Source organism: Ambystoma mexicanum, chromosome 4q, assembly GCF_040938575.1.
Source record: "Ambystoma mexicanum isolate Mex_15411 chromosome 4q, UKY_AmexF1_1, whole genome shotgun sequence".
Taxonomy (NCBI): domain Eukaryota; kingdom Metazoa; phylum Chordata; class Amphibia; order Caudata; family Ambystomatidae; genus Ambystoma; species Ambystoma mexicanum.
The window spans coordinates 519,742,641-519,758,254 of record NC_090928.1 but is presented as its reverse complement, the minus strand read 5'-3'; the positions used below and the strand labels follow the sequence as shown (position 1 = coordinate 519,758,254).

At 43.2% G+C, this 15,614-nt stretch overlaps 1 protein-coding gene across 4 annotated transcripts in view; it reads right to left on the bottom strand.

Moving 5' to 3' along the window:
- The window catches only part of RALGAPA2 (Ral GTPase activating protein catalytic subunit alpha 2), a 3,672,963-nt gene that overhangs the window by 2,238,753 nt on the left and 1,418,596 nt on the right, over window positions 1–15,614 (bottom strand). For all 4 annotated transcript variants that reach the window (XM_069608069.1, XM_069608071.1, XM_069608070.1 and 1 more), the window contains one exon: window positions 10,819–10,916. In XM_069608069.1, the coding sequence (XP_069464170.1) occupies window positions 10,819–10,916 (98 nt within the window). The remainder of the gene's footprint in view (window positions 1–10,818; window positions 10,917–15,614) is intronic.

Genomic DNA, 15,614 nt, shown 5'->3' with positions numbered 1-15,614 from the left:
TACAGGCTGCGTTGCTACCATCATCTTGGGGTCAGGCCACATATGGGACAAGATGGTGGATCGTCAATGCTGAGGTGTGCAAAGGCACGGCAGAGCTCGGGAGGGCACCAGGACCCGGAGAGCAGGTGCAGATTACCGCAAGTGGCCTTGATAGCCAGGCATTGGCTTTGCCAGCAGTGATGCTTCGCTGAATGTTGCCTATGTGATGGACAGGCAGCACGGATAGGATGCTGGGATGGAGTGCTTCGGTCGGGAAAGTTCGTGAGGGGCAGGGAGGGGCTTCAGCCCGCTCACCCTTCTGGGAGAGCAGATGAATGAGGCTCACTGGGGAAGAACGGGGCCTTTTTCCTCGGGCCTTCTTCCAAAGCCAGCTTCCACCTACCGGTGTAGGGGATTGGCTGAACTATGAGGCTGGTTGTTTAGCAAACCAGGGCAGCCTAGTTTCCAGGCTGCGTTGCAACCGCCATTTTGGGGTCAGGCCGCATATGGGACAAGATGGTGGATCGTCGATGCTGAGGTGTGAAAACGCACCGGCAGAGCTCGGGAGGGCACCAGGGCTCCGAGAGCAGGTGCAGATTACCTCAAGTGGCCTTGATAGCCAGGCATTGGCTTTGCCAGCAGTGATGCTTCGATGGATGTTGCCTATGTGATGGTCAGGCAGCACTGATAGGATGCTGGGATAGAGCGTTTCGGTCTGGCAAGTTTGTGAGGGGTAGGGAAGGGCTCCAGCCCCCCCTCACCCTTCTGGACAGCAGATGAATGAGCGTCACTGGGGAAGAACAGGGCCTTTTTCCTCAGGCCATCTTCCAAAGCCGGCTTCCGCCTACATTATCACATAATAGGGTCCAGCATGCATGGACAAGATTATTGCTGGGGTACACAGAATCTCCTTCCCTCTTCTCGCAGCAGCAAAAAAAGGATTTGGATGATGTACAATTACCTGGGCAGTCAGTGCTCATCAAGTATATGGACGATTTGTTGGTAGCGTCTCCCTCTTATGAAGCGTTAAAACCGGATACTCAAGTAGTAGTAACTGCTTGGCAACAAAAGGACAAAAACAGAAACTGCAGTTGTGCGCCTGAAGGGTTCACTATCTGGGACATGACATCATGAAAGATCATAAGGATCATCTTCCCGGAGAGAAGCGGTTTATTAAATTACAGATAAGGGCATTTTTAGGGTTATTGCCGGAAGTGGATTCTGGGTTATGCTGAGGTGGTGAGATCCCTTCAAATGTATACATGACTGAACACAATAGAGCCCTTGCAGTGGACATCGGAAGCAGAAGAGGCATTTGTTCAAATAAAATCAGGCTTATTTGAAGCACCTGGTTTAGGTTTACCGGATTACAAAAAAGGGATTTACTTTATCCTGCCATGAGAGTAATGGATTTGCTTTGGCAGTACCTACTCAAAAACATGGAATCCATTTTAGGCCTATTATAGTAAGGAGTTGGATCCTGTTACAGCTGCAATGCTACCTTGCTTATGGTGGCAGCAGCATTAGCAGCGGAACAGGGTAAAAACATTGTGCTAAGATCTCCTTTATAATTGTAGGTACCCCAAGCAGTTGTTTCTCTATTACTAAAGACTAAGAACCAGGATATGTCTGTCAAAGGCTAGTAAATGAGATACTCCTTTGAATTCATCAAATATTATCCAGACTAATGTTCTATATTGACAATAGCTTCCCTTCATCATACCCCTCAGGAGGGGAAGCCCCATAATAGCATGCCCAACGATTGTGTGGCAATCACTCAATATTTTCTGTTGCCCCGAAAGGATCTTACTGATGTGCCCTTGTCAGTAAAATCCTTTCGGTCCATCAGTAAAGATTAAGAGTAATGATTTTGCTGATCGCACAGCCAAATTAGCTGCCACAATTGGCATGGCTGGTGTAATGTACTGCCTGTTAAAGCTAGTCCGGACACTTTACCCATATAAAACTTTACAAGACTTGGCTTCCATGCAGCAGAATGCACCCTCAAGTAAGGACGACAGCTGGGTGTGAAAGGAGTGTTGAGAGATGGACAGGGACAATTAGTAGCTCCCAAGATATTAGAATCCCATCTCACGGTTAGGCGCATTTGGGACAAGATGGAATTGTGATGTTAGTGAATAGTCCTTTTTTTGCCCCTGACCTCACAACAATGGCTCAGGAGTACCGTCAGAGATGCATAATTTGTTTGCAGAATAAAGTGAGGAAGACCATATCCTCGGTACAGAAGGCACATCTACCTCCTTATGCCCCTTTTGTGGGCCGTCACATTTCTTTCTTACAGTTGCAGCGGTGCAACAATTGGCAGTACCTCCTTTGTTATCTTGTATTGTAGATGTGCTCTATGGATGGGTGGAAGCCTAATGATGTATGAAGGCAGATGCAGTGATAGTTAAGATCTTGATACAAAATGTTATCCCAAGGTTCAGGGTGGCCATAAGTATTAATAGCGATGAAGGCACCCATTTTGTGAATAGCACTGTAAAGATACTTCTCTACATTGAAGGTGCAACAGAACTTACACTGTCTTCATCGCCCTCAGTCTGCAGGGGCAGTGGAAAAGAGGACTGGGGGGCTAAAGAGCAAGCTGGTGAAATGATGTCAGGAGACTGGGTTGAAGTGGCCCGAGGCCTTACCACAGGTGTGGTTTAGCATGAAAAGTACTCCAAACAATGAAAAGGGTGCTTAGCCCCTATGAGGTCCCTCTATGGACTTACAATGCGATTGTCTGAATCTCTTCCTGCAAAAGCTGCATCTAATGATTTACACTTGTCTGAAGATTAAAGTATGTGAAGACCTTAATCTCTTCTGTCAGTCTTGTACATGATCAGGTCAAGGTCGCCTTGCCACGAGAACCATCCACCCCTGGTCACTCATTACAACCTAGAGATTGCATCCCATAAAGGTCAACCAGAGAGAAACCACCCTAACCCCTAGTTGGGAGGAGCTCTTTCTTGTCCTCCCGACATCTAACTCAGCAGTGAAGATGCATGGGCATGTTCACTTTTCTTTTTGCACAACACTGCTTCCCACACTATCTGTATTTAGAAGTAAGGATTGGCAATAGGTTTATTAGTATAGGCCCTTTTATTTTGACAGACTCCACTAGGACTGTGTTATTATTTGATGGTCGTAGCTTGTTCCCATCCTTAGATTTAGGGCTAGATAGGCGTTCAACCAACCCATTAAAGTTCAATAAACATCCTTGAACTGTGATCACTTGTGTCTGTCTTCACTATTTGATACCATGCCTTCCTTAAAGGGGACAGAATCAGGCGCAGCGTGAGATGTCCCATGGTGGAACGCAATGAATGGTGGGTGATTGGGTGTAGTAATGGGTAGTTTTATAGTGTGGGCCTTGCGGGGTAATGTGGCAGTGGGGCTTTTGAGCAATGTGTGAACAGTAGAGAAGCCCTTTTCTTGTAGGCCCATGTTAGGAAAGCATTGCTCACAGACAGCTAAAATTAGAAAAGGGAGTCAAACAATGGAGAGAGGTTCGGTGACCCTAGGGTGCAACATTGTACAGTGTCCTCGCTGATGTCCGCGGGGCACATCATTGGTTAGACTCGGTGTGAATGTCTCGCCCCTTGCCATCTCAAGCCCTTTTGTAAATTGGGCATTGCCAACCAATGGCAAACTAGGGTTTTTGACTGACCAGCACAATCAAGTAATCGAGGGGCAGTGTGGGAAGGTTTGTAATGTCACGAGGGGTGCTAACGTGAATTTTTACCACATAATTGTCCGCCCAATCAGGGTCACTTGACATATATATTCTTATAGTTGACTGGCATAGTTCCACCAATCGGCTTCTGTGGCCGGCCCTGAAAACGGAACTAAATGTTCTATGATAATTCTGTAATTTGGGTATAAAATGTTCAGCCGCATTGGGCAGCGTTGATAGCTCATTTCATTCAGTTCAGTTCCACAGGGCTGCCTGAACCATGCTTCGCAGTTGTTTGGTTCCAGTACATTTGTGTTACTTCATGCTTGGTGTATGCTCCTTTTTTAAATTGTTTTTTCGTTCCTGTGATTACTTTTACCGGAGATCCCCAGGTACTGATGACACATTAAAAACAGACCTTTTTGGGTCAGGTCACATTCAGAGTCTTTATTCCACAGAGCTGTGGGAGACAAAACTCAAATGCCCATCGACCCTTGCCACAGAGAGAGAATGCCAACAACCTTCACAAATCGGCTGGCTTTTATACATTTGTTCATCAACACAAAATACGTGTAAATTACTATAAATGCACCAAATGTGAAAGCAAAATTTAATTCATTTTCTTTTCATCCTAACCTAGGTAGCCAAGTTCATGTATGTTGTTGGTTGCTACAATTGGCAGCTTGGTAAGGGGTGTGACATAATTGACTTTGAAGATGGTCCTTCCAAACTGGCAGACGAGGGAAGATATTATCAGTAAGTATTATCCTTACATTTTATAGCATGGCAGCAGTCTATATGTTGAAGTGTGCTAATCTGTCAAAACATGAAACCTCTTCCCCTGCCTTAACATGCATTAGTCCATTCCAAAATCGTTTCCAACTCACTCGGGCCTTCCTGACTAGTCTGGACGCGTTACATAGCATTATACTTCTAAATCTTCTTTTAAGTCTCAATTACCCTCCTCTGAGGCTTATTCCAAACGGCCTCACACAGTTCAAACATGCTAAATCGTCATTACTCCCTCTGGAGAATTATTCGATGCCTTCATTAGCATACATTTTCCTGAACCCTGTGTTTAAAAAAGAAATATTCAGGTGCAGCTGAGAGCATCTTATATGAGAAGAAGTGTAAAGTATGTCCCTATCGGGACAGTCAATAAAATTAGCACACTATGTACTATGGAACTGCCACAGATCCTATCGATTTTCAAAGACCATAGTGCGCAATGATACTTGCATGAGATTCGTTATGGTCAGCGTGTCAGAGGTAATGTTAACCACTGGCACCAGAAATGTTAGCAGCCCTCAAGTTTTTTCTCAGTTTAGTTTCCTACCTGGGATACTAAGCCATCCATACCTTCAACAGCCTCCTCCCACCCGGTCTCTCTCTTGCATCCAAAGGGTGAGGAGAAACGGTGCAGTGCCCGATGGTGAGCAGGACATGCCCCATAGAACAAGAACCACCTGACCAACTGTAGCCAACTTTAAGCAGTCTTTTTGCAAAAGTTGGCGCCATACTATGCAGTCCAGAAGAGAATCCTTTTTAAAGAAAGGACATCATTAATAGTGACATTCTGTTCAATCAGTAGGGTATTTCTTCACTCGCTGATGTCCATGAATAGGCTGTCATGGGGAACTATGACCTTTACAAGCTTTCAGACTGTCAGACTAAGAAAAAAGTCTCAGATCATCACAGATGTCCCTAAATCAAAAGGACCATGTAACCAATGGGAAACAAGTCAACATCATGTGGCAGGTGGGCATAAACCGAACAGTCTGATATGTACTGGGTGCAAGCATGTTTCCGAGACACATGTAGATTACTGTTTTTGCTTTCAATCCCTGGGTGCACACCAGTGTCTGAGTTTATGACAAGTAGTGTTAAAAGTACCCACCATCAGTACAGGAAGCAGAGTAATGATATGAAATTCACATTGTATGATCAGTTCAGTTTGTTTTAATTTGTGCAACAAAATTCAGATACAAATCATAGTCCAAAACAAGTTCCTCACAGTACCTCAAGGATTCGGCAAGAAGTGTAAATCCCCAAAAGTGTGAAGACTAACAGGGTTACCAATTGGCAGAAGTAGTCACTAGGACACAGCTTACACTAAAGGAAATTGTGCATATGTACCAGGATGAGAATTCCAATTATCAATAGAAACACACCTATGATTATGTTCTAGAAGGGAATGTAGAAATAGTCCTTTTGCAACTTTTGTCTTCTGGTCACGTTCTCAGTCACCTTTTTGACAAATATACTGTAGATAGCAAATGTTTTTGTTCAAATCACAACCTAAGGCTGTTGTCTCTGCACCTCAAGCAGCAGGGAAATAATGGTGTTAAAAGTACATGATTTCACTGGCGATAAGGCAGAAAGCATCAACTAAGTTAAGAGTCAGAGCTGCTGCTTGGGGCTCGAAGGTATCTGAAGCAAGCGACAAAGGAGAAGTGGTTGCTTCTGTGGAATAGGTTGAAGATGTTTATCCAGTTTAGGGTGTTTGAGGTAATGAAGCCACTGTAGCAGGAAAGTATCACTTCCCAGGTTACAATTTCTCTAATACCAGTTTGTCCTTTGTTGTTCAGGAGCTAAATCCTGCAATTCCGCCAGACTAGAGAGGGTGTCTATCAGGGACTGGTTTTCTGAAGTCCAAATAAGGGCATCATTAGGAGCCAGAGGGTCTTGGAATGCCACTGTCCAGGCTGATTCACCAGCCAGAGTGTTTCCTTGACCAACTTTAGTGATGGGAAATTCACGTGCCTTACCCTTTACTATTGCTAGGTCACATGTTATGATATGATTTGATATGTTATTTATAATGCGCTTAATACCCAGAGGTTTCTAAGCGCGGACCAGGGAATCAAACTTGCTTCCAAGGCAAGCATGTTGCGGCTGAGCTATCCTCCTGAGACTCAATAGCAGCAATAAAGCATCTAATAAAGGATCTACATGAAGTCAATTACAGAGAGGGATGCCAGCTGAGGTTAGGAAATCTCGGTTTCCACAGTACACCAAATTTATGAGTAAACCATAGGCGTAGCAGGAATCAGTATATATGGTGGTAGACATGTCTTTTGCTATAACACAGGGTTGTTTAAGAGTGCTCAGTGTGGCTACTTGGGTGGTAAGGAAATAAGCATATAATAATCTAACAAATGTGTTGGTCGCATAGCGTAGAAAACGAAGTGCATGGGTAGTTCTAGGACTTCACCAAAGTGAAGGTAACATTTAATTAGTGTGTTGTGTTCATTTATAACCTAGGTAGCAGCCATGGTCATGTACATCATTAGTGAATAGATAATTGATTGCATAATGTTCAATACAAAGTATTATATATATATAAAGTGTATGTTGTGTTCCACCCCAACCTCGATACCCAAGATCTGATGCATCATTTGTTGTTAGATAAAACTTGCAGTTGGATGAGGGTTGTAACAAAATTGGCTTTGAAGCATGTCCTTGGAAACTTGCAGGAGTGGGGAGGCATGTTTCAGTATGTATGTATTATTAGGGTATTTAATGAGCCCGGACCGTGCTTCAGGAAGCAACAGAGTGATTTACAAATCATTGGGGGAGGACATGGTGAGGGAAGCAGAGATACAATAGCTAACAGGTGCTGGCATGTAATTTGGCAGCAAGAGATCTACAAGCAACCAAGGAAGGAAAGGGGCTCAAGGGGAGCAGATAACCCAGTCTCAGGTTAGGTGGGCAATGGAGGGAGTATGGACTGTGAAGGTTCAGAAGGAGGATGCAGACTCCAGGGACATTGTTACTTTAGGTTTTGTTAAATAATAAATGTAAAGGCCCAAGCTATCCCTATAGCGATGGGGGACTCCTTACCTAAAGGAATAACTAAAGTACTCGTCAGTCATCTTTCTCAATGTCAAAAAGAATACGTTCACTTCCAAACGACCTATCTGACCCGATCACTAATTCAACAAAAGGGCAGGAGAATGACTCCCTTCTCCCGCTTGATGCTTTTTGCACTTATCTTCTTGATAGATCTTTCCAGATTCTTTGGCCACTATCAGTTCATACAGTTCCTTTTCTCAAATTGGCCCACTTGTTTCCCACTAAGGGCCCAAGTGTCCTTGATTGAGGTTGATTCATCCTAAATCATATTCTAGCTTTCTTACTTCCCTCTCATCTACTTGTACTGCAACATTGATTCTCTCTGCTTGGCAAGGTAGAGATATATTCCCTTGATGACTCAGTCCTTCAAGTATGTCTACATCTCTTTTATTCAGTTCATTCACACTCGTGAAAATGTACACTATGTTTTTCTCTTTTCTAGGACACGTTATTTCACATATCCTTACATTTGTACAGTCCAGGGTTATCAAGGAATTCACATTTCCATTATCCGCCCCTTCAGGGGAATTGTAACTTTTTTATTTTTCAGACTGTTAAAGTTCAATATCAACAAACGTCCTCTCTCAGCTTGCTCGGTATCACTCGGATGAATTAGCCAGTTTAAATAATGTTTTTTTGGGATCTTCCAATGCCTCCCCGTTTTCCTCTTCCTTCCTCGTTATTGGAAAACCTATTTGGGTTTGTTACAGTCTTCATGTCGGCTTTGCTTCCCCACCACATGGTTGTTTCACTTTCATCGGTGTCTCTTCGCATTTACTCTTTGTTCATCCGCTTGGTGACTCGGTTGGGTAACGCAGAGCCTCAGCTTGCTGCAGCTACCCCGTGGTGTTATAAGTGCTATTGTATGGGCCTGCTGCCCACCACGATTCTCCTGTGGTCACGCCACTACCTCGTCTCAAGCCTCCCTCAGCTTGCACCATCTTAGGCGCTTGGCTTCTCAAGCCACACTCTGCTTGAACCTGCTCAGACTTGAAGCTACGTTGGCTTCTCAGCATCCTCTGCGCTACCTCCCAGCAAGTTTGTATCTCATGGGCTCCTACGGAGGGTGTTGTGGAGCGGTCTCAACTCCCTAGCCTCACAGGGCCTAGCTATTAGAGAGGAGCAATTCGTTGAAGATGATCTTGAGCTCCCTCATGAAAGGTAGAGGCGAGGGGCATGTCTGGTGTTCACCACTTACCTTACCCACTTTGCCTGCACCAGTGCTTGCCCGCGCCATCACAGCCCAGGCCCTGATGATGAAAATAGTGAATGAACAATACAATGCTTTGACATTGTCTCATTTAGGCCATATTTTAGTTTGTTTTTAAGTTAAAAGGCATGTGTGGTGTCTGCTTCCATCTCAAAGAAACTTTTAGAAAAATGCAATCCTCACACAGGAGGGTGCCCCAGGTGCTAATAGTTATATAAAAATTGTGCTGCACCATACTCATCCGCCTGTCACCAAAGGGCCCGCTCAGTTATGGCACTTCCATTGCTCCTCCATCCCTTCACCACAAGAAATACACCTCTACCTTGATGGTCCCTCTTCATCCCGACTGCCTCCTTGTCACAATCCAGGGATGACTTCTGAGTATATGCGCGACACTTCCCCATAACTGTCCAAGCGGATTAAAAAAAGATTGCTAAATCCACCATTTTTGCACCATTTAATCGTGTTATACTAGCTTTACAGACCACGCCAGAGAGCCGGAGGTTATGGGTTTGTAAAGCTTGTTAAACCCCATTGGCATTTAACTCTTTCTTCAGGGCCCACAACTCCTGAAGGTTTGCCCTCAGGCAGGGTCTACAAAGATTTATTATAACACTGCAATGTTAGTAGGCCATTGGAAAAATAGGTGAGTAGAGTATCCTATTTGTTATAAGGCTTTATGTTTCTCTCCCAACAGTAAGCCTCATTGCTCGATGTCTCCCTTAGCCAACATTCTACCGGGAAAATACTCAATGCAAGGTTCCGAGCATCTTCTCCAACTGATTTCCTTTGTTTTCAAGATATTGATGAAATGTATTTGAGACTTTTACATATCATGATGGCATTACAGGACTGTAGAGGAGGGATGTAACTGTGTTCTCATCCCTTACCCTATGTATGTGCCCTCAGCTGCACCTCAGGCCCATAACTTGAGTGTAGGCTGATAACATGTCATTGCCTTCTAAATTAGGGCTGTAATCCCTCATTACACAATTTTTTGTCAAAGAAATATATTACTAGGCAAGTGCATTTTTTAAAGAGCCTGAACAATCTTTTTGTTAGAACAGATTTAACCATGTCGGTAACAATGTTTAGATCTAAAAAGATTCAGATGCAAGATTAGTTGTTTGCTATTACACAAGCCTCCAACTCTGTAAATTAGTAGAATGGGAATCCACGTCTTCCTGTTTCTTGCGGACTCGCTTGTGCAGAAAGAATAATAAAGCCTCTTCTGCTGCATCAATCTGTTTTTCCTTTAGTTTTTCACTTCCAAACCAAACATTAACATGAAAACAAATTGCCAAGTCCCAGATTCTGGTCAATCCACTGCACTGCAAGCATTTTTAACGGCCTGGACTGTGGGACATGGCGGAGGCTTTGTGCAGAGTGCCATTTGACGGCCCACTCAACATACCCTAGCGCAGAAGAGTTTAAACAATACAAACCCCCAATGCTGCGATACAGCTCTAATGGGTGTTTTACATGAAATGGAGACAGAAACTACTGAGGCAGCAGGGGTTATCACTCAAGGGGTGCATGTAAGAGGTCTCCCAAATTAGACTGCCTAAAGGCAGTGACGTCCTTATTACTGTAAGATGTAAGTTCTAGGTTATCCGTAGGCACTTTTTTGCCTATGGTTAGCAACAGGCAAAATGCATTTCATTTAAAGGCAGAAGGTAAGAATATTGTGACCAACATGCATTTGAAAACGTTTTAGAATGATACATGACAGATGCAACACATTCCATGACCAGTCTCAATGAGGTCCCCACCTGACAGGGCCAAGGCAAATTCAAAATGGTAAACACTATCACACAACAAAATAAAGACCTAACCTGTCATTTTTTATCTCCATATTGGTATGAGAAAAAGCCTAACATGCTTGAAAAAAACAAAGTGCTGATTCTCAAAGTGGATAGTGTGCTTTAATATTTAAAAACAAACATTTGGTGAGTTGTATTAGGTAAGGCGTTATGTAGGTTCAAAATGGTACTGTAGATTAACCAACCTACACTCTTTCCCCTTATTCCTCCAGTACCAAGGAGCTCATGAGACCGACATTCCTTAATAAAACCGTGCATCCTCTTTGACTTACCACAGGACCTTCAATCTCTTTCTGAAAAGATTCTGCGTTTTCTTCAGCCGATTTGGTGTCAGAAGATTCCATATGTTGACAGTGTTCTGACCTCTCTTCTATGGATCATAAAGTCAACATATAATAAAAAAGGACTTTGATCAGCTATATGATTCAAATGAAGGACAGCACAGCAGCAACCTACAATATATTCCATTTGACATACTAATTCACAAAGAATGAAAGGCAATAGAAGATCTAAATAAACCATATAAGTAAACCATCGCAAACTTGTCAAAAAGCATATGTGGTACACTTCTATAGTCAAACACGAATGTCCAAGAAATATTTGAAAATTAATATTACCAAATACAAAGTAGCAAGGCGAAATTAAAAGGGCATAACAAAAAGAGGCGGTCTGTTGTCCAATAAACATTACTAAGAACCATTTCAAGGAGAAGGCCGTGCAGCATGAGACAGAATGTGCAAATGTATGTCCTTGTATCATCATACACCTTCAATGCTGTCTAAATGTTAGTAGGCAGAGATACATTGTCACCATCCTCACCACACTTTATATAAAAGATGTTCGACATAACTACTGAAATGTTTGCCTCTCACTTTACAAGAGTAACTACTTGATATTTTAGAGCCCTTCCTGCTCCCCGGGTTGCTACTCAACTTGCATTGCATTTTATGGTTTGCTAGCAAAAGTTACCCGTACTCCGCACAGGTTCTGTAGACAGACATGACAACAGTCATCAATTTTTGAAAATCAATGATCCTGTAGGTCACTGCTCCGAGTCGCTTATTGATTGATAGGTTTTGACGTCTGAAGTAAACTGCACTGAGAAAGAGCGCATGTGGCTGACTGACATACGTGGAGGGGAGGCCAGAGTTGGCGCGCTGCTGCATACTGGGACCTTCCGTTCCATCTGCCCACCCGTCGCCTCACCCTGGTGCATTGCGGCGTGGCACAAATATCCCAGAAAAGGTGCGTCCTAGGGCCTTGAAACATGGTATTCATGGTACTCAAACATGGACCAAGTTTTGTTCCTCCCATCGAGATGCTTAAAATGAGCTTTGTCCGGTCCTTCTACGACTACATTGATGTTTTGCTGATTTCAGGGAACTGTCTCGTTTGCAGGGGCTGAAATCCGAGGAAGGGCTGGGGTGTTCAAAGGTCATGTAGCTAGTCATGTCTGCAGGGTCCTAACAGGTAACTATGCAAAATTTGGGGTAGATAGGTGGAACAGTGTGGAATTGTATAAGGAACAAACTAACCTTTCCCCAGAGAGGCACTAATGTGTGAATTATCGAAGCCACTAGACAAAGAGCGAGTGGTTGGGGAAGCAAAAGACTGAGTTAGGAAACATTTGTTTTTAAGAGATTCCTGAAAAGTCCTTTCTATCTTGGTAGCCACAAAGGGAACCCATTGCAAAGGACAGATTGTTAAGAACATAAACTGCCTCACCATTTCAAGCAATGAATTTTAGAACACTACAAAGGTCCAGGTGTAGTGCCAGAAGGGCTTTGGATATCTTAGAGCGCTTAGATTTACTTGAAATAACAGACTTCTGTCAATTTTGTGGCCTGAAAAATAAGGCAGGGAAATTTGAAATGTATGGCTCTCTGAAACCAATAAAGCTGCCTGTGTACTTTAGAAATGCTAGTCTTTCTTGCCTCTTCCATGAGCCGGCTACAATATTTGTCAACTCTCAGCAGCTTCCTTATGATATGATATGGCATTTATAACAAATCTATACAAAAGTGTTTCAAGGCGCGACAAGGCAAGGGAGGGGGAATAGGGAAAGACAGACAACGATCTTACTAGGCCAGGTGACATTGAGATCATGCAAGTGCAGGGGAAGGGGACAAGTGCAGATGGGAGGACAGGAGGGGGCAGTGCATTACATGGGATAGACCGTAGAAATAAATAGAATAAGTAAAGCAGGTGGTAAGGGCAGACATCAGGTGTCAAGTGCTGGTAGGGGACTATAGGATACTGAAAACAGTCCTCCAACGCAGGGAGGCAGTGCAGGTGTGCAACTGGTGGGGGAGGGGACCTGTGCCTGAGATCAGAGGGTAGCCAGGTGACCAGTGCAGTTTCAGTTTTGGCAGGGGAGAGGAGGAGAGAAAGAAGAAGCAAAGAGGAAGATTTTGAGGTGCTTACGAAACCGGAGATGGTTATCCTCAAGTTTCAGGGAGGCTATTCCAGAGTGAGGCCCCAGCCAAAGAAAGAAATCGACCACCAACTCGTTAATTGGAGAAGCGACTGACCCTGAAGGAGCTGGAGGTGGATGAGCGAAGAGCTCGAGAGGGAGATATTTAGGAAGAGAGAGTTGAAGGGATTGAGGCTGCAGGCCCCAGAAGGCCTTGTGGACAATGCAGAGGGTTTTGAACTTAATCCTTGCAGCCACTGGGGGCCAGTGCAGACATTTTAGTCCTGGAGAGATACAGTCCCTGGGCTTGAGGCCAAGGACAAGTCTTGCAGTCCTGTTCTGGATGAGTTGCACAGAGGGCGGAGACTAGAAGCAGGCAGAGTTAGAAAGAGGCTGTTGCAGTAGTCCAGCCTAGAGAGAACCAGAGCTTTGGAGACAGAGAGCTTCTGGGGGATAGAGAGGAAAGGAAGAATACCTTTGAGGAGGTGCAGCTGGTAGTGTGACTTCTTAGAGACATCAGAGATGTGAGGAGAGAAGGAGACTGTGGAGATGAGGATGACCTGGAGGTTTTTAGCCTCAAACGTGGGAGCAGGAAGAGGGCAGAGAGAGGCCGGCCAGAGTGACAGGAAAGGAGGGAGCAGGTGTGCAGATGAGAAGATCAATTAGGCTGAAGAGCTATAACCTCCACTAACCCAGCCTTGACGAGACAAAGGCTCTTATTAGCATCACCTGCTGTGACAAAGGGAAATAGTTTTAAAACCTTAAATAGCTAAATGCAGGATTGGCAGATTTTACTCATCTGAGAAGAATTACTTATTTTCCACCTAAATTAGTAGATGCCAAAGTTTCTGCGTAGGTGTGCCAGATGGCCCAATACACTGGGCAAGTGCAGAGAAAGCAGAGAAGGGAAGGTAGGTTCCAGCCCGTCGCAATACAGCCAAAGTCTGACTGAAAGTATACCGTAATTGTTACCAAATGAATATACTGAGGCAAATACTAACAAAAAATGTGTCTATTTTGAAGCTTGATCCAGACTTGGCACCATCTTTAGAAGACTGTCCACTTATTACGGGTCATCTAGCAAGATCAATCAAGAATCTTATAAGTCCATCTCACTAAGTTGCATACCAAAGAGGCAGGACTCCAACACCTATGTTATAATCCAGCATTACGGGGGAACTATAAATGTTCCCCCGTTAATGTACCATGTGCCCATTTTCCGAAAATGGAAAACAATTTTTTCAAATTACCAAATGGAAGAACTCGCCAAATTATGGAATTTATCGATGGTAACACCAAGTATGAAGTGTATGCATTACAATGCACATGCCCTAAAACTTTTATTGGCAGCACTATTCAAACTTTGAAGAAGAGAATTGCAGAGCATGTACGCTCAATCAAAAATAAGGCTCTTAAGTATCCTATAGCCCACCACTTTTTAACAGAACATACTGAAAGCGACATCAAAAACATCAAATCCTATGGACTGGAAAATATTCAACTACCACAAGAGGAGGCAATAAAGAACTAAACATATGCCGTAGAGAAAGCTATTGGATCAATATCATGGACACATGCTTTTCTGGTTTATACTCAGATTCCGAGAGGAATTATTTCCTGTGATTCCAAGTCTTCAAGAAGCATTGTTACCAGCCTTACACTTTGATTGACGTTTCTATTTTTGGATGTTAGTTTTTATTTTAATTTTAAATCCAATAAAATTTGCTTGTTCAACACATGTTCCATTTTGATTGACCTTTCATGAAATATGTATTGGTTACATTATTATCTTCGTTAATACCAGGATTGACAGCAAAATACACATGCTTTATTTGTTTCTGCCTCGCCCACGATGTAGCTCAAATATAAGTTTCATATATTGCTTAATGGCACTATACATCTCTTTGATAATAAGGCTAAACCGGGCCCTACACAGGGGACTTAAACTCTATATTAAAGATGCATCATGCCCTAAGCAAGATGGCTGCAACGTGTTGCCGGCATCATGACGCAATCACGTCATCACGCCGCTACAAGTAGCAGCCATTTTGTTCCACTCGTGGCAAAATCGCAGCGAGAATGATACTTTTTGGGGAAACCTCTTTTAGGTGCAAATAAGGTAAGCATTTCATTTTTTATAAACTGCTGTTCTTTTTCATATTCAAGGCAATAATGTGCCTCTATTCCTAACACATACAATTCTAGACCAACCAGTCAAGAAACATATTAGTCCTTTCTTCACCCTGTAGGAATCTCCACACACCACTAAATTGAAGTATCTGGAGTTAAAAGAATCAATTGGACACCCTTAGACATCTAAATTTGGAGCAAAAATTTACATCACAGTGGAAGTAAATATAAAACCTGTAAGTATTATTTTTCCATTTTTGTACAAGTGATTCACAAGGAATCTTCAAATAGCGAAACCAAGAGTGTTAGTGCCAGGAATATTTTCTGCATCTATTTGGTCATTAAACTGGCCAAGTTTCACAAAATAAAAACTTTTTAATTTTCTCTTTCAACTTTTAGATTAGCACACTCCCTCCTGATGAACCGAATGGCATAATGCGGAGAAACACGTGTTGAGGACGTTAAAATGAGGTTTGTTCCAAAGAGGATTTTCAGTTTGAGGATTTCTAAGTGATGTATGAACAA